Below are 20,207 nucleotides of genomic sequence, written 5' to 3' on the forward strand. Positions count from 1 at the left end.
AGTAAATGTGAAAATATGAAGAAAAGACAAAAAGAAATAAAGAAGTGTGAAGCTATAGAATTTGGCAAACTGCAGAATGGCACCTTCATAAAGAAGATGGACTTTTTCAATATAAGTGTGAACAGATTTGAATATACATTCACTCTCTCCAGCTGATAAATACTAAGAAATAAATTTATCTACATTTACTAGTATTTGTTTATAGAAGCCTGTTCCTTATTTTCCTTTGAAAATGATAACATATCTTAAATTAAAAAAAAATCAGCTGTTTCCGATAAAAGATAAAGTATTCCATTTAAGGATAAAAAAGCCTTTTTATGTTTAAGTATGCATTTGTCAACACATGTCAGTCTCAATATTTTTAAATTATAATATCATGTATATATTACATGTGCTCGTCAATTTCTTGATGATTTACCTGACCTTATTACGTAATGAAACCCCACGACAAACACGAGAATTTTCAAATAACGGCTTATTTAAAAGAAATGCACGCAAGTAAATAACTAGAGCTTAGCGGTTCGTATATTTGAATGGTTTAGGATATTTTTTAATGATAATAGTTTTTTGCTATTTATATTGATAAATGCTGTGTTCAAACGGATGTTTGCATGCTTAGAAAAACAAACGAGCGTGTAGGTAAGTAAGTTACCGGTCTCGGAATATTTCTTCATAGTATTTACGGACTCGGTGGCCTTTTAAAAATCTTGTTTTCAAATCGCCACACGAATGCAGATCTATTTGTTTACCGTTGACTTTGGAAAGAAAGAACCGGTATGTAAGAATGTTTACTTTTTGTTACTATGGGAAAAAATGAAAACATCTGGTTTCTTACGGAATGCCGTTAGGGCCATCGCCTATGAATGTGTTGATCTAAAACGCGATAGTCGATAGTACGATGGTGAAAACGCGAAATCACGAAACTACGATGGTGAAAACGCGAAAGCACGATGATGAAAACGCGATACTACGATGATGAAAACGCGACAGTACGATACTACCATGATGAAGCGCGATAAACTATCGTGTTTTCACCATCGTACTGTCGCGTTTTCACCATCGTAGTATCGCGTTTTCATCATCGTACTGTCGAGTATCGCGTTTCAGATCAAACCATTCATAGGCGATGGCCCTAACGGCATTCCGGCATGCCGTTAGGGCCTTCGCCTATGAATGTGTTAATCTGAAACGCGATAGTCAATAGTACGATAGTGAAAACACGAAATCACGAAACTACGATGGTGAAAACGCGATAGTATGATGATGAAAACGCGATAGTACGATGATTAAAACGCGGTAGTACGATGATGAAAACACGACAGTACGATGATGAAAACGCGAAATCACGAAACTACGATGGTGAAAACGCGACAGTACGATGGTGAAAACACGATAGTTTATCGCGTTTTCATCATCGTAGTATCGTACTGTCGCGTTTTCATCATCGTACTTTCGCGTTTTCATCATCGTGCTTTCGCGTTTTCACCATCGTAGTTTCGTGATTTCGCGTTTTCACCATCGTACTATCGACTATCGCGTTTCAGATCAACAGTGATCAAGACATTCATAGGCAATGGCCCTAACGGCATTCCGTAGTTTCTTCGGTTATTTGTGTATTATTTGTATTGTTGTATTAGTTCGTGAAAGGTGTATTCTATACTTTTAGGATGGTTGATATGCCCATCTTTTCTGGCCTAGTTTAAATAGTTTTTGTTGTAAACCAATTTAGTCACAGACATTCAAGGACATTAGGTTAAATCTAGTTACACACTAGTATAGATCAGAAGATTGCACGCCATCGGCTTGCCAAGGGAGGTTTGGTCTAAATTTAAAAACGATGTGCGCAAAACAAAAGTAGCTCGCGCTTATGCAAAGCTGTTGACATAGCAGAGTCCATTCATAATCAGATTATATGGTTGAAATTCTTTAAAAGCACATAATGCCTCTGTATTTATTTAATGATTTAGAAATGTCAGAACACGCGTTTAATAATGATTTTCGGTTGTTGTTGCGTTTGAAGACTTTTTACCTAAGGTTTATTAAAGTATATTTTACATAATTATTAAGATGCGTTGTTGCACAGATAATTATGGTTTAAGTATACCTTAACATTTGTCTTAACTAGTTATGTTTAAGCTATTATGTTATTTTAGTACTTCTGTCTATTGCGTTTGGACTCTTTTTAGAACCAAAATTGACCCCCGCCCCGGGTTCTACTTAATTTATATAGACTTACATAGGAAAACACAATTAAGTTTCATTGCATAAAACTACAATGTCTAGAGCTTAGATATTTAGCATGTATCATTGCCTTATTGACCTTTATAAAACTCAGGTCAATCATGGCATTTTGTTTAATATATTGGCCCTTATCCGGTTCACTTGATCTATAGGAGAAGGTTTTAAAGGTGTTCCATTTAATAGGAGAAACGCATTTAAGACTTAATGTGTGATACTACAATGCCCAGAGTTTATATTTGACATTTAACACCATTTTGTAGAACACAACATAGCTGGAATTAATCAAGCCCCTTGTGTCACTATTGACCCCACTTTAAGGTTTCACTTAGATAATAAAATTGTATAGGAAAACATATTCAAAACTATTTTGGGTAACGACAATGTCTACCGCTCAATTGTTTAACATGTAGCATTCCCTTTGTGCCCTAAACAAAACTGGTATAAGTCATGTCCCTCAGTCAATATTGACCCCGCCTTTATGGTCACTTAGTTTACATAGTCTTACGAAAACACATTAAAGACTTATTTTTAAAACTACAACCCAAGATCTTAAATATTTTGGCATGTAGCAGCAATTGACGATTTCAACAACACTTTCAAATTAATCATGACACTCAAATTAAAATTGGCCCTGTCCATTGAGTCACTTGCTTTATGTAGCTAAAGTATAGATAAACAAATCTTATCTTTTTGTTGATGAATACTATACTATTTGGCATATTATTAGATGGCTTTCACCACTTTTATCAAGTGACTATCCTCGCTTTCATTATATGGCTTTCACCACTCTTATCAAGTGACTATCCACGCTTTATTATATGGCTTTCACCACTTTTATCAAGTGTCTATCCTCGTTTTCATTATATGGCTTTCACAAATTTCATCGTGTGACTATCCTCGCTTTCATTATATGGCTTTTTCCACTTTCATCAAGTGACTATTCACGCTTTTATTATATGGCTTTCACCAATTTTATCGTGTGACTATCCTCGCTTTCATTAAATGACTTTCACCACTATTATGATGTGACTATTCTCGCTTTTTGTGCCCCCACGTTAGTGGCGGGCATTTAGATTTACCCTTGTCCGTCCGTCCTTCCGTCCGTCCGTCTGTCCGTCCGTCCTTCCGTCCGTCCTTCCGTCCGTCCGTCCGTCCGTTCACTTTTGTGTCGCACGTAACTCAAAAAGTATTTGACCTAGAGTCATGAAACTTTACAGGAATGTTGATCAGCATGTGTAGTTGTGCACCTGGGTATTTTGGTCTGGATATTTGTAGTATTTTCAGAGTTATTGCCCTTGACTTAGTAAAATTTTGCAATTTTCAACTTGTGTCGCATGTAACTCCAAAAGTATTTGACCTACAGGCATGAAACTTTACAGGAATGTTGATCAGCATATGTAGTTGTGCACCTGGGTATTTTCGTCTGGATATTTTTAGTATTTTCAGAGTTATTGCCCTTGACTTAGTAAAATTTTGCAATTTTCAACTTGTGTCGCATGTAACTCAAAAAGTATTTGACCTAGAGTCATGAAACTTTACAGGAATGTTGATCAGCATGTGTAGTTGTGCACCTGGGTATTTTCATCTGGATATTTTTAGTATTTTCAGAGTTATTGCCCTTGACTTAGTAAAATTTGGCAATTTTCAACATGTGTCGCACATAACTCAAAAAGTATTTGACCTAGAGTCATGTAACTTTACAGGAATATTGATCAGCATGTGCAGTTGTGCACCAGGCATTTTCGTCTGGATTTATTTAGTATTTTTAGAGTTATTGCCCTTCACGTAGAAAATTTTTGCAATTTTCAACTTGTGTCGCAAGTTTCTCAAAAAGGATTTGACATAGTCAATAAACCTTATGGGCAGGTTGCTCAGCATATTTTAGATTTGCACCTGGGGTTTGGCTTGTGGATTTATCCAGTATTTGTAGAGTTATTTCCCTTGACTTAGTAAAAAGATTGACAGAACAGTGTCGCGGTGGGGGCACCCGTGTCCTATGGACACATTTCTAGTATTATATGGCTTTCACCACATTCATCATGTGACTATCCTCGCTTTCATCATATGACTTTCACCACTTTTATCATGTGACTATCCTCGTTTTCGTTATATGGCTTTCACCACTTTTATCATGTCACTATTCTCACTTTCGTTATATGGCTTTCACAACTTTTATCAAGTGACTATCCTCGCTTTCATTATATGAATTTCACCACTTTTATCAAGTGACTATCCTGGCTTTCATCATTTGAATTTCACCATTTTTATCATGTGACTATCCTCGCTTACGTTATATGGCTTTAACCACTTTTATCATGTGACTACCATCGCTTTCATCATATGGCTTTCACCACTTTTATCAAGTGACTATCCACGCTTTCATCTATGGCTTTCACCACTTTTATCAAGTGACTACCCTAGCTTTCATCATATGAATTTCACCACTTTTATCATGTGACTATCCTGGCTTTCATCATATGGCTTTCGCCACTTTCATCAAGTGACTATCCTTGCTTACATCATATGGCTTTCATCACTTTAATCGTGTGACTATCCTCGTTATCATTATATGGCTTTCACCACTCTTATCAAGTGACTATCCACGCTTTATTATATGGCTTTCACCACTTTTATCAAGTGTCTATCCTCGTTTTCATTATATGGCTTTCACAAATTTCATCGTGTGACTATCCTCGCTTTCATTATATGGCTTTTTCCACTTTCATCAAGTGACTATTCACGCTTTTATTATATGGCTTTCACCAATTTTATCGTGTGACTATCCTCGCTTTCATTAAATGACTTTCACCACTATTATGATGTGACTATTCTCGCTTTTATTATATTGCTTTCACCACATTCATCATGTGACTATCCTCGCTTTCATCATATGACTTTCACCACTTTTATCATGTGACTATCCTCGCTTTCGTTATATGGCTTTCACCACTTTTATCATGTCACTATTCTCGCTTTCGTTATATGGCTTTCACAACTTTTATCAAGTGACTATCCTCGCTTTCATCATATGAATTTCACCACTTTTATCAAGTGACTATCCTCGCTTTCATTATATGAATTTCACCACTTTTATCATGTGACTATCCGCGCTTACGTTATATGGCTTTAACCACTTTTATCATCGCTTTCATCATATGGCTTTCACCACTTTTATCAAGTGACTATCCACACTTTCATCTATGGCTTTCACCACTTTTATCAAGTGACTATCCTAGCTTTCATCATATGAATTTCACCACTTTTATCATGTGACTATCCTGGCTTTCATCATATGGCTTTCGCCACTTTCATCAAGTGACTATCCTTGCTTACATCATATGGCTTTCATCACTTTAATCGTGTGACTATCCTCGTTATCATTATATAAATTTTACCACTTTCATGGTGTGACTATTCTCGTTTTCATTATAAAGCTTTCACCACTTTCATCATGTGACTATTTTCGCTTTCATTATATATCTTTCACCACTTTCATCATGTGACTATCGTCGCTTTCATAATTGATTTTCACCACTTTTATCAAGTGACTATCCACGCTTCTATTATATGGCTTTCACCACTATCACCGTGTGACTATCCTCCCTTTTCATAAATGATTTTCACCACTTTCATCAAGTGACTATCCACGCTTTCATTACATGGCTTTCACCACTTTCAGCATGTGACTATCCACGCTTTCATTATATGTCTGTCACAACTTTCATCATGTGACCATCCACGCTTTCATTATATGGCTTTCACCACTATCATCATGTGACTATCCACACTTTCATTATATGGCTTTCTATCCAGCTTGCTTACGGAACGTCGATCGATGGTTCTACTTAGTTGCCCGTTCGTGCCTGAAATAATTCACTGAAGGGCACCTGAGGTCTTCCTCCAACGTCGCAAAATGAACTATTCTGTGTCGGTGTGACGTTGAAATCAATCAAAAAAACAAAATTATATGGCTTTCATCACTTTTATCATGTGACTATCCACGCTTTCATTACATGGCTTTCACCACTTTCATCATGTGACTATCCACGCTTTCATTATATGACTTTTACCACTTTCATTATGTGACTATCCACGCTTTCATTATATGGCTTTCACCACTTTCATCATGTGACTATCCACGCTTTCATTATATGGCTTTCATCACTTTCATCAAGTGACTATCCTCGCTTTCATTATATGGCTTTCATCACTTTCATCATGTGACTATCCACGCTTTATTATATGGCTTTCATCACTTTCATCATGTGACTATCCTCGTTTTCATTATATGACTTTTACCACTTTCATCAAGTGACTATCCACGCTTCCATAATATAACTTTCTGCCAGATTGATCATATAACTCTCCCCTTAGGACGGTCAACAAGTGGTTAAAAGGAAAATCCCATTCTTCTTCGTGATCAGTAATTACTTTAATAGTACATAAGAAAGGGCAAACACTTCCAAGCTGTATGCCTGAGCATGATCCAGAAAATCAAACTTGAGAAAACAATACTTAAATATAAAGGCAAATATAGAGATTTAAATATCTAAATAATCTTTTAATAAAGATTTATCACACACCCGTGCCGATTTTGCGACTCCGTAAATATGGTATTGCACGGCCGTGCATATATTTTGACGTGACGTCATTAGCGTTATACAAACATAGTGTAAAGACGCGCTAAATGTTAGCGTTATACTATAGGCGCGTCAATGAAAAATGACTCTTATTTCACTTAAAACGGTCTTTATTTTGGGTATGTGATAAATAGAATATTAAATTCGTGTAAGTTCATTCCTGAATTTATTGCACTCGTTGAATAAAATAATATTATGCTCGCCAGAGGCTCGCATAATATAATTTTATTCAACTCGTGCAATAAATTCAGTATTGAACTTACACTCATTCAATATCCTCTATATATGTTATAATTATGCGATTAAGGACTGATTGTGCAGTATTTATCACCATATTGCTATTGCGTGACTAACGCAATAAGGGCTATTTTTGCATTTTATTTGTTTTACCTCTTTTTGGCAATAAATGTGGATTGATAACGCCATTAGTTACTAGTATGTGCACATTAATTTATTAACTTAACTGTTTTTAATACGCTTGGTAATTAAACATAAATACAATAAGGTATTATGAAGTTTAATTTTTGTCCAAACATTTTATCTTATTTATTCGAATATTTTCTTTTTGTACCTGGGGCCTAAAATAAACATTCTTATCGTCTGATGTATACATAATCTATTGTCAATGCTATATATTTAAACTTCAGTTGGTAAAACCGAGTATGATATAACAATATAACCGGTTTACAACATCGATAAACACAGGCTATGTTAATTTAATTTTTCTTATGTAATTCTATTTTTTGGATAAAGTTTTATAAAGGTATTGGAAAGACAAGACTTAGTGTTAAAAGAAATCGGAAAGTGCAGGTATTTTTTTTTACAATAATGTGCTAAACACAGATTTCCTTTTAAAGTAGCGGTAGTTAATAAACCGCAATTTAAACATAGATATCATAGATTAAAAGTTTAAGGATATAGTGCAGTTGGACTAAAACTTTACATAGGTACATAGGTTCTGTAAGTAATGTGTTCATTTTTTTACAGCAACATGTTCTTTTATAACTTTGATTTATTTTGTTCCTCTATAAATACTTCGGACTTTTTTTTACTAAACTGAATAAGGCTTTTTTTATTTCTCTCTTTGTATAATCTTTAATAGAAACATGTAATACTTATTAATGAAATATTGATGAAATAAAATCCCTATTTTAATTAATTTTGTATTTTCACTGCAGTGAAACATAGCTTCCGTACTTAAATAGGTGTCTAACTGGAATACTTTCTTTTAAATTCAGCCAACACACACAATTTGAGGGAAGGGAAGCCTTTCAAATAGTAATGTCAAAAACGAGAACAATAGATATAATAAACAGAAAGTTCACGTGTTTTTCATAGATACAAATACTAACATATACAACATAGATAAAAGCAAAATAAAAACAGTGTATAAACATTGTTAAACGAATTTTACTAAACATTTGTTGTGTGGGGTAATACTCGTCAGCACATGTTACCGATGTGTTTATGCATTGCTGATTTACCTCCCTTATTTATATTTTACTGCCTAAAGTTTCAAATATTATAAATATAAATGTAATCCTTAAAGGTGTAGCCTACTAAATTATTATCTTCAAACACAAGCAGTAAGGTGATAAGTTGAAAATACTGCTGCCGAGAAAAAAGATAAAAAAAAAACTATTCAGAGATTTTTGTATAAACAATGAACCTTTGTTTGAAGAGTAAGTTACTGGATTAGTTGCTTGTTTTTTTATCATAATTGTCTGTGGTAATTTAATCTAAAGAGAGAATGTGCAACAGGGTGTTATTCTTTAGGAGAAACAATATCTAATAAATACTTTAAACAAAGCTAGGGGACTCTCTGCTACCGTTTTGCAAGAAAATTTAAGTAAACGTTCTAGAAAATGTGTCTTTAACTGTATTTTTGTTCTCAATACAAAAGTAACTTTCAAGTGAATTTCAAGAAAATTATTATTATGCATTGTTATTAAGATTTTTTTCTGTGACATAAAATGGATATGGTCTTCTGCAAATGTTTATGCGTCAAAAGACAAGGACCTTGATGCCATCTTTAACCCCATTACTGCATGAGCATTTTGTAAAAATTGGCTGTTTTCATTGAAAAGTCTCCCGTTACAAGTTCAAATTGCTATAAAAACTATAAAAACTGCTTCAATCTAGGCACAAATGTTCACTGGACCATTGCCTTTGTAACAACATGCTCAGTCTTAAATTTCCTGTTACCATGGCAACGAGGGGACATCTCAAAATTGCCAAAAATTACTATTTTGCCTTAATATTTTCCATCAAAATTGATTTCAAAGTGCTGCAACTTCTCAATGGATTGAGATAGACTAAAATGCTTTTCAGCGTTGGTTACACGTTACTTTATGATTGACCCGGGGTCATTTTTAGCCTTTCACAAGTCCAAAATTTTCTTGGCGATGAGAGGGACTACCGCCCCCACCCCCCCCCCACAAACAGAAGGGAGCACATCCCCTTTCTGGCAACCCCCTGATGTCCCTTTTGGATAGTTGGCCGCGTCGAAAAAGTGGTCACTTTTTTAAACAACATTTCTCAAACAAAAAAAGTGTTGGCGGCCTAAATTAGACATTTTTTAACCGTTCATGCCGTTTGAGACAACAAAAAGGGAGTGAAAAAGGCGTTAAAAGGCGTGTATATTGAGTAATGGGTTAATAGAGAAAATATAAAGTCGTCACTTTTAAAATTGATGTCTATTTATAGATTGCAAAAATGACAGAAGTTAAAGTTCCTGATGCAGGTGGCGCCACGGTGACTATGATGGATATTGGGGGATTTGCAGTGCCTAGTTTTTTCAAACAAGCGCATGAGATAAAGAAGATAGTAGACGATGTTCGTAATTATACGTTTCGTGACGAGGACCTCATGCTTTGTACATTTGGAAAAACTGGTTTGCTTTAACTCATCATTTATAAAAAAAAAACTGTAAATACCTTTTACAAATCATCTCATGAACAGTGTACTGTATAAGATCTCCGATGAAAATTTTAAAGTTTTGTTCTTAAGATGTATAAGTGAAAATTGAATGTGACTTACTGTTAATCGGGTAATTTTAATTTTAACGCCATCGAGTAATTGTGGCCCTGGCCTTGGGTTTTAACCAAAAGTTTGTATCTTTTTATGAAGAAATGATTAAATAGTGTGTTTTAAATGTTCATTAGCTAGAATAAAATGTACATTGTACATGTAGGAAAGCACTGTAAAACATTAGACTGAGTACATGCTTTACTTTTAAAATGTCGATCGTACTTAAAATTTACAGTACTTGAAAATTATCAGTTTAGAAACAGTGGTAAATATGACGCTTTGGGTAAACATTTCATTGCTTTTTTGGTATACAGGCACGAACTGGGCTTTTGAAATATTGATGATGATTCAGAACAAGTCGGCCTCCCGGATAGAATCAAACAAATTGTTTACTATGCTTGAAGCTAATTTTGCTGAAGTGATTGATAAGCAACCTTCTCCCCGGATTATAAACAGTCATTTACCACCCAGGTAAATACAACTTGTACTTCAACAAGTTCTTATCAGAGAAATTTAATTAATTTATGAGAAGAAATAATTTGTCTAAATCTCAAAAAATATACGTTAAAAAGATAATGTTGAATAAATTCTTTTATGAGTCTCGTCTCCTTCAACGATGTCTAGACACATCAAAGTTTTACGAATCATCAACAGTTACTATTAAGAGTATACCGCTGACTGTGCAAAACTTATTTCATTGCGTCCAGTTAATCACACATCAGTAAACGTGTACCGAATTTTACCTTATCTAAGATAATATAAGACAATTGTATCAATTTCATTTAGTGTTGAAGATTGACTAATGTGAATGTACGGTGTTTGAAAGATTTTGTTTTCTCCGCTGTTTCTCTGCTATGGACAGACCTCACTTAGGATGCTTTTTGGCTCTCTTGGGTCGAGGCCACTATTACTTTAACAGAAAAAAATGTTTGCAAGCCAATAACTAGAGTTAAGAATGAGATAATGTTATCAAAATGTATAGCAAGCTTACGTGGATGCATTGTTTTTTTTATTGCATTTGGGTAAAGATCAAGGCCGCTGTGCATAACTTAAAATAGAAAAATGTTTTACAGTCGCTAACCAGAGTTATGAACTGAAATCGAATGATATACTGTATCAAACTTGGTACATAGCAAACTTATGTGAGTAACTCACTTTAGATGTCTTGGGGCACTTAAGGGTCAATATCACTGTAAATAAAAATGCAAAATGGTTTAATAAACCTTGGTATATATCAATCATATGTCATGTATGTGGAACACTCCCTTGTAAGTGTTTTTGGGGTACCTTACTAACTTTTACTAAAACAGAAAAATAATTGTCGGTCATACCTTTAGTAATTTCCGGATGGATTTAACTCGTATTAAAAATTAAAAGCATTTTTGACAGAAACGACATATTTGATTAACCTTTAGTTAATTAACCGTAGGATTCGAACCCATGGAGGCGGACACAACATGATGAATAACATATCATACACCATGCATGAAGTGATTATAATTTTGATTCCTTAATCAACTTCAATGCCATATTAACATGACTTTGTTATTAATTGATGCAATTTATTCGTACTTCAATAAAACAACATTTAAAACCAAATTACAAGAATCTCATCTCAGAGAATTCAAAATAATTATAATTTCCTTGATTATAGTTTTCAACACACGGAATTAGCAAATTCACGATTTCAGATTTCTGTATTCACGATTTAAACTTCAGGAATTCACTATTTCAATTTCACGAATTCAGCTTCGCGATGCACGTTTTTAAGTTCACGAATTCTTGATATCAACTTCATTAATTCAGTTTCACGAATTCACGTTTTGAATTTCACGATATCAACTTTACTAATTCGCGATTTCAACTTCACGAATTCACGATTTAAAACACCACTTATTCATGATTACATCTTCACGAATTCAAGATTTCCCCTCCACTATGTTGAAATCGAGAAGTTCATGAATTTATGACGTTGAAGTAATGACGTTCAAAAATCGTGAATTCGTGAAGTTGAAATTGTGAATTCATGAAGTTGAAATCGTGAATTCGTTAAGCTGAAGTCGTGAATTTTGTGAAGATGAACCCAATTATTCAAGATTTTAAAATATCATTACCGGTCTGTAGATGTTAAACTGCCATATTAAATACTTCAAAAGACCTTGATTTTTCAATCAATTTGACTTTCAACCAATAAAGCATCTGAAAACTTTGTTTCATGGCATTGCCCTGATTATTATTGTTGTTTAAGTGAGTGCGTGCTTCCAGATTGTTATTACATGTATATTGATACGACCTTTTCGTTATGCTTGCAGATTTCTTCCTCTACCTGGAATGAAATCGAAGAAAATTAAAACGGTGTTATGTTTACGAAACCCAAAGGACCAAGCTGTGTCATATTATTGCCATTTGAAAGGAATAAAAACAAATGACTATGACGGCAAGTGGGTGGATTGGTTACCAGAAGCTTTGAAGGGAAAATGTAAGTGTGTTTGGTTATATTTTTTCCTTTCTTTTTTATTGGTTGGGTTTTATGTCGCACCGATACAGAATAATTATGTCATATTGTGACGTTCCGGCTTTACTGTTGGAAGAAAACCTGCATTATTATTATTTTCAAGCACGAACGGGCACCTGAGTCAAACCACCGACGTTTCGTAAGTTAGCTGGATAGCTTCCTAACATGAAAGATTTCCAAGTCTCTGTCGGGATTCATCAGCCCCTCAGCGCTGCAGGTTCAAATTCCGCTAAAGATTTGGAATGCATTCATGTGAGGAGGACCGATTGTTTAACTCGGGTGCCCGCTTGTGTCTGTTTTAGTAATGGGCGGGAGTGTACCTTTGTTTATATAGGATATCAACTTTCCCTCAGATTTTCATTACTGTTCTAAAATGAAAAGAAACGTCGGTTTATTTGAATACATCCATTTTTAGTTGAGTATGGGAAGTACAGTGAATATTTGTCAGAGTGGCAACATTTAGCAGACGATAATCCAGGATTCCCGCTTCATATCATGTACTACGAGGATCTTAAAAAGGTTTGTCTGTATTATGTGTTATCTATCCTATCTCACCGTACATTAACCGTTCAACGCGTCGACAGCCGCACTAGAATATACATGTCGTTATAAACAAGAAATATCTTTAAAAAAGATAATCGGCGTAAATTCAGTGCAAAATGTCTCATAGCTTTAGAATATTGTCAAAATTAATGATATTAATACTTTATAACAATATAAATGTCTAAAGTGAAATATATTTGGTGGTTACTAGTATAATCTATGAGAGTTGTCTAAACTTAGCTGAAACATGTATGCTCCTATAATGTCAACAAATTAGTCATGTTATTATAGATGCTAGCCGTGACTTTTGACTACTGATTTCAAAGTCAATACCAGATAATAACCAACCACACTACCAAATTTAGAAACTGCAAAGGCCACAATCAGCTGACAACTTGAATTTTATTGTTAAATAATATTAACTTATATGTATCTGACCTTCATTTTGTAAAAGCACTTATGTGCATAAAATGCTGCAATTATTAGGTCATGATAATAACACCAAAATCTTTTTGTTGTTTATATCTTTTATTCATGAAAGAACGAATACAAACTGTAATAAACAATCAATGGAACATATCAACTCTGAACTATACTATTTATAATGCCTTCTTATCTATCTGGCAATGAAAATGAATAATTGAAGACTTAAATCAAAAGTTAAACATAACCTTACTAGTAAAAGTTATAATTATGTATTTTATAAAAAAAAGGATTTCTCTTAAAAATTGCACAGCTTGACTAGTATTTTGATTTAACATTAACGAAGAAGAAATATGAAACCAATAGACATAGTCTTAGAAGTATTAATAAGCAGAAACTTCAATACGTTGAAATTATGATTTAAGATCTCTATATTAACAAGAAATGTGTCCATAGGACACGGATGCCCCCACACGCCACTGTTCTGTCAATCTTATGACTGTAGGTCAAATATTTTTGGACTACATGTGCTACAAGTTGAAAACTAAAAATCAACAAAAGGACATAATTTTGTTAAATTTGGTCGCAGCAAAAATTCCTTCCTTTACTACCATCTTCACATTAAGGTTGTTCATCCCTGGAAGTTTAAGCAAAATCTGCCATCCGGTTTAAGAGGGGTTGCGTTCACAAAATTTCTACAAAGTATATATAGTGCAAAAATCAACAAAGGGCCATAATTCTGTTAAATTTGGTCGCAGCGAAAATTCCTTCCTTTACTACCATCTCCACATTAAGGTTGTTCATCTCTGGAAGTTTAAGCAAAATTTGCCATCCGGTTAAGAGGAGTTGCGTTCACAAGATTGACAGACGTATCTGACGTAAATCTATTTTGGTGGTTTCAATTTACCCCAAGTTACTTTCAACCACCAAAACCATGTCTTAAGTAAATCAGTGCCCGACAAGTGTACGGAGCTAGCCAGGTCAGTAACTAGTCCCTCACCTAGATCCCACTACGATCCAAAAAATATATATGAATAAAACTATTTAAAACATAATAAATATAATTAAAATATCACAGATCATTTATACTATACTGGTTATCCGTAAAAAACATACATGTAAAAACGTGTTATAATATAGTATATTGTTACGGATAGATCTGTGTTTTTTTAATATTTATAATGCTTTAAATGATTTTATTCAAATAAATATTTTAGGGGCGGGGTTGTAGAGGGGTATGAGGTGGAATACAAGCTAGATAAGCCTACTGGCATGGCAACGTACGTGTCGTACACCTACACAGGTTATATTTTACAATGTATTGTAAATGTGGAATGTAAAATATAAAATGTTGTTCCATATATACAGAAATATATCTATTTATAAGTACTAAACTCAATTTTGTATAAACCCATCAATGACACTGATTATCAAGTGAGACAGCTTCAGATTAAGGTAGTCAATTGGGGTGTATTTCGGTAAATTTACTTACCGGTGTAAACAAACGCCGAATAACTAGGAATAAATTAATTTGTTATTATTACGCATAAAAAATAATTATTTATACTTAAAGTTTTGCGATTCTTTATGATAATGTTGCATTTTAAATATATTAATTTTCGCAATTCATATCAGCTCAGGAGAATCTGTTTGTTGATCAAAAATATCGCTTCATTTTCATAGAAAACAGAAAAGCTACGGCAAATAAAGTACAAGTGAGTAGTATAATCGAATGTTCAAGTAAAGGCTGAAATACAAAAAGTTGGGTTTGTTGTTAATATTATCAACAAAATAAATTGTACATGAAATCATATGTACTGTACATTTTTGTATTTTGATATATCTTTATTTTGGTCATAACGTTGTGATATTTAGTTTACGATTGTATAAATATTTTTAATACAACTTTATTCTTAGAGACAAGTAAACTAAAGATTACGAATTTGTCCTTAAATTTCATAACAGCCAGTCTTTCCACCAATGAAAAACACCCTCTTTTAGCTGAAGATTTTGTAACTAACAATTTCATTTGTTACAAATCTAGGTCAAAATCCATTTTAATACAGCTACGCCGAAAAATTTTGATAGACGGACGGTAAATATATATTGGTTTGTAAATATTCGAACTGTGTTCGAGTAAACTAATGTCATGGGTTCATAGCTAGCATCTGATGGAGCCTGTTTTCTGGCCCTGTACAAGCTTTACTTAGCGTGAATTCCGATTAAATATAACCTTTCCGTTGAGGTGAGGCTTTTCTTAGAATAAGTCACAAAAACTTCATTTTTCTCAAGGTAATACAATTATTATGCCCCCACTTCGAAGAAGAGGGGGTATATTGCTTTGCACTTGTCGGTCCGTCGGTCCGTCCCGTCCGTCGGTCCGTAGACCGAATGGTTTCCGAGTGATAACTAAAGAACCCTTAGGCCTACGAACTTCAAACTTGGTATGGTGATTGGTCATGACCAGTAGATGACCCCTATTGATTTTGGGGTCAAGGGGTCAAAGGTCAAGGTCATATTGACCTTGTAAGCAAAAACGGTTTCCGATCAATAACTAAAGAACCTTAAGGCCTAGGAACTTCAAACTTTGTATGGTGATTGGTCATGATCAGCAGATGACCCCTCTTGATTTTGGATTAAAAGGGGTCAAAGGTCAAGGTCAACATTGACCTCTTGGGTTAAAAACGGTTTCCGGTCAATAAATAAAGAACCCTTAGGCGTAGGAACTTCAAACTTGGTATGGTGATTGGTCATGACCAGCATATGACCTATTGATTTTGGGGTCAAGGGGTCAAAGGTCAAGGTCACATTGACCTTGTAGGTAAAATCGGATTCTGATCAATAACTAAAGAACGCTTAGGCCTATAAACTTCAAATTTTGTATGATGATTGGTCATTGCCAGCAGATGACCCCTATTGATTTTTGGTGTCAAGGGGTCCAAGGTCAAGGTAACACATTGACCTTGAAGGTAAAAACGGTTTCCGATCAAATAACTAAAAGAACGCTTAGGCCTAGGAACTTCAAACTTTGTAATGAATGATTTTGCATGACCAGTAGGATGACGCCCATTTGGGATTTTGTGGTCAAAGGGGTCAATGTTCACATTGACCTTGTACTTATAACGGTTTCTGACCAAAAATAACTCAACAAACTTTCAAAGTTTGCCTTGGTAGATATTTTTATATTAAAACTAAAATGCTTTTTGGTATTTGCACAATTTGAAAGGTCTTTATGTAATATAACAACTTTTGGCTGTCATTAAATGAGGCCCCAACATGGGATTCATAAAATTTTATGCATATATTATTTGGTAAGATTTGTAATAACTTTAAAATTTGCTGCACACAACCTATGGGGTCACAATAATTATTACCGTACTAAAATAAACCGTTAGTAATTGTTTGTTCACTGGGTCCAGAAGTCATGCCAATAATTAACCTGATCACATGACTAATTGGCCTGGCGCGGAAAGGGGGCATACATGTTCTACAAACATATCTTGTTTTAAGAAAGGATTCGTAAACGTAAACGTCATTATTTTGTCATTAAATTTTTCAAACCATACCTTCAAGAATGCATTTCTTTTAAAGATAAAGAGTATTTAAGTTTTAATGTCTTCAAACGTTATCAGCCGTTGTTCTCTTTTAAATGATAACATTGACAACCGCTCATTAGCTAGAATGAATAACGCCGAAAACCGTTTAACGAAACAATTTTTAGGGCTTTTGAGCTAGAAAAGCTAGTAAAGAGTCAAACTTTTTTGTTTATTTAAAATATATATTAACTCATGGTATTTTCTAATGAACCTTATGCTTATGAAATTCATCTATACTTCAATAATGTTAAGTTTTCGGCCATATAAAATGATTAATCTTACAGCAAATCAATTAATTCTACCTAATTGAACACGATACCGTTTTTGGAATTTCAAGCTTTTACCAAACAATGAACCACTTTATAATACCGTCAACATCTCATTAATATATTTGAGCCGCGTCACGACAAACCAACATATTGAGTTTGCGACCAGCATGGATCCAGACCAGCATGCGCATCCGCGATGTCTGATCAGGATCCATGCTGTTCGCTTACAAACCCTATAACAAGTAGAGAAACTGATAGCGAACATCATGGATCCTGATCAGACTGCGCGGATGTGCAGCTGGTCTGGATCCATGCTGGTCGCAAACCCATTATGTTGGTTTTGTCGTGACGTGGCTCAAATGTTATAAATGTTAATCAATAGAGCGATGATAATGATGATATTCCAGTATTTATTTTTTTTGTTGAAGGATGAAAAAGCTGAGTTGGACAAATTACTGGCGTTTCTTGGTGTACAAATAGATGACCAGCTAAAACAGGACATCATTGAGATGTGTAAGTTTGACAAAATGAAAGCAGATAAAGGCAAAACCTACGAGGCGTTTACGAAATCGGACTTCGAATTTTTCAGAAAAGGTAATCATTTTTACTACTAATCAGGATACTATGTGTTCCCGTTACATAAACATATCTTTATTGTATTTATACACACTTAAAACTTTTGATAAATCTTTTTCTAAGTGTTCTATCTTTTTCTAAATATTCATTGTGTAATCTGATTGGATAATTATCTCGTGCGCACGACTAAGTTATTTCGTTCCCACGACTTAACTATCTCGTGCCCATGTCTTAGTAACTCGTGGTCATGCACGACATAGTATCTCGTTCCCACGACTATCTCGTGGCCACGACTTAGTAACTCATGGCCACGACATAGTATCTCGTTCCCATGACTTAACTATCTCGTGGCCACGACTAAGTTACTCTTGGCCACGACAAAGTATCTCGTTCCCACGAGAGAAATAAAAACACACACATGTCACCTTTGTGCCACCGTTATAACATGACATCGAACATTCAAGTCAAAGAAATCCTACTCTCAAAGAATCAAATTCGGGAAATATGGCTCTGAAATTTGTACCATTTCGGGAAAAGGATAGTTATCTTAATTATTGTATGAATAATGGTTATATAATCTGAAATGGTATGAAATATATATAATCTAATTGTATAAATTGCAACGGAATAATTGGTAATGGCGTAATTTGAAATATTGTTTGAGTTTCATCTTTAAAGAGTAAATCTACAGTACTGTAATCAACCTATACATTATTCTTTATTGAATCATATAATATTTTTAAAATAATGTAATAATATTTTATTTTTCAAAACTGGAATATATGAACGTTTTGTGTTGAACACTCAATAATTATTCACGTCTTAGTTATTTAGCATTCCTTAACTTGCAGTTATGTTGGTTTATACAGAATTTATTTTAGTTCGATTGTGTAGGAAGCAATAAGCTTATAATCCGTTCCTGGAACCAACCAGTACTGAGCAATGAGTGTAAAGTTTCTTGCTCAAGGAAAAAACGACTTGCCCCTGACGGGGTCCGAACCCATTCTCTAGCGATCATTAGAATACTAGTCCGACGCGTTAACCTCTCGGCCATGTCGCCACTTTGTAGTTATGTTGTACATGTAACATATACAAAAAATATACACCTGTCTTGTCTTTTGTCTTCCTTATTGTTGTAGATTCGTCATAGACATACAGTACGTCTTCCTTTTATTGCGGTTAAAGTCATGATTATTTAGTTCTTTCAGTGGCTTATTCGATTTTATTCTTACTATATCACTTTCCAAGAGCGCCAAAATCTTGCGTATGCATCTAAACTAAGTATAGATGATGACAAAACTTTTGCTAAAATATGTTTGATAATTCAAAACGTTATTTAATTTTATGTTGCCCTTGTTTAAAGTATAACTTACAAATTCAGGAACATATTTCAAACCAATAAAACGTATTTAAACACTTTATCAGAATTATTTCTTTGATCTGGTTTCATTTTTTATGTAACATTAGAGAAGATGCTTGTAATCTGCTTATGTACACAATTAACTGCTCATAATTTATGTTGATTTTTATTTACCACAATCAGTTTAGATGACCCTGGTATTGTTTTACATAAAGCGTAGCGTTTTTAAGATGATTGAACAGTTTTTACTGGAAAAGTTTAGTTAGGAAAATAATTCAAATTGAAGATGAGAAAAGGTATATGTCATACATTATAAACGATTATTTGTCTTAAGATATTAGCTAGTATTACAACAAAAAATTCCCTTACAGGTGAAGTTGGCGATTGGAAGAATTGGTTCAGTGACGCTCAAAATGAAATGTTTGATGACACCTGGAAGAAAGAAACTAAAGACTTAACTTTATTTAAATTTAGATATGTTTAAATTTGCCTAATCATGTACTTCCTAACAGCTATGTAAAGAATGTAAACATTGACATTTATATTAGAGTAAGGGTGTTTCCTTTTGGTGAAAACAAAATTGTGATAAACCCAGTTTACTGGAGAAGTATGCCTATTAGTTTTCACGTGAAAATTTGGTGCTATTAAGGAAGACTTACTCGTTTTTGGGGGCGCAAGCCCCCAATGTAATTCTTGTGTGGTGTTGTTTTTTTTTCTACATTACGGTAACATTTAATTGGACATTTATTTCAGAATTACCTTTATCTGTTAATTTTGTATGGAAGCTTTGCTGTTATTATTAAACATCATTATATGAGTTTGTGAACATTTTATCTTTTATTTTATTATTGCTATGTTTTCTACATATATATTGTGCACAATACATTATCTAAGAAGGGTGAAAGTCACGTCAATAAGTGAACACGTTATGAAATACCGGGAGTCCTTATTTGATTGTTTTACAATTTTGCATGATTTTTTATATGGAAAAAATATATGAGTTGTAGATTACTA

At 34.1% G+C, this 20,207-nt stretch overlaps 1 protein-coding gene across 3 annotated transcripts; it reads left to right on the forward strand.

Annotated features, from left to right (window-relative positions):
* Window positions 1–511: 511 nt before the first annotated feature.
* LOC132713237 (sulfotransferase 1C4-like) lies at window positions 512–19,833 on the forward strand. 3 transcript variants are annotated; one of them, XM_060695735.1, is made up of 7 exons: window positions 512–639; window positions 9,588–9,774; window positions 10,226–10,382; window positions 12,224–12,390; window positions 12,842–12,945; window positions 17,686–17,851; window positions 19,565–19,833. In XM_060695735.1, the coding sequence occupies exons 2-7, from the start codon at window positions 9,597–9,599 to the stop codon at window positions 19,675–19,677; spliced, it is 885 nt and encodes a 294-aa protein (XP_060551718.1). In that variant the 5' UTR covers window positions 512–639; window positions 9,588–9,596; the 3' UTR covers window positions 19,678–19,833. The 3 variants fall into 3 exon arrangements, with proteins under 3 accessions (XP_060551718.1, XP_060551716.1, XP_060551717.1); XM_060695733.1 differs by lacking the exon at window positions 512–639 and adding an exon at window positions 7,496–7,691 and having other exon boundaries at window positions 19,565–19,832; XM_060695734.1 differs by lacking the exon at window positions 512–639 and adding an exon at window positions 7,701–7,841.
* Window positions 19,834–20,207: the final 374 nt, after the last annotated feature.

This window comes from Ruditapes philippinarum, unplaced genomic scaffold (assembly GCF_026571515.1).
Source record: "Ruditapes philippinarum isolate M1 unplaced genomic scaffold, ASM2657151v2 ctg217_1_1_1_1, whole genome shotgun sequence".
In the NCBI taxonomy this organism is placed as follows: domain Eukaryota; kingdom Metazoa; phylum Mollusca; class Bivalvia; order Venerida; family Veneridae; genus Ruditapes; species Ruditapes philippinarum.

What these genes read in the sequence shown, in the direction of transcription:
- LOC132713237 (XM_060695735.1), top strand. Translation starts at nt 9,597, where the DNA reads ATGACAGAAGTTAAAGTTCCTGATGCAGGTGGCGCCACGGTGACTATG. An exon ending in TTGTACATTTGGAAAAACTG is followed by an intron (nt 9,775 to 10,225) that starts GTTTGCTTTAAC and finishes TTTGGTATACAG; the next exon opens with GCACGAACTGGGCTTTTGAA. An exon ending in AGAAGCTTTGAAGGGAAAAT is followed by an intron (nt 12,391 to 12,841) that starts GTAAGTGTGTTT and finishes ATCCATTTTTAG; the next exon opens with TTGAGTATGGGAAGTACAGT.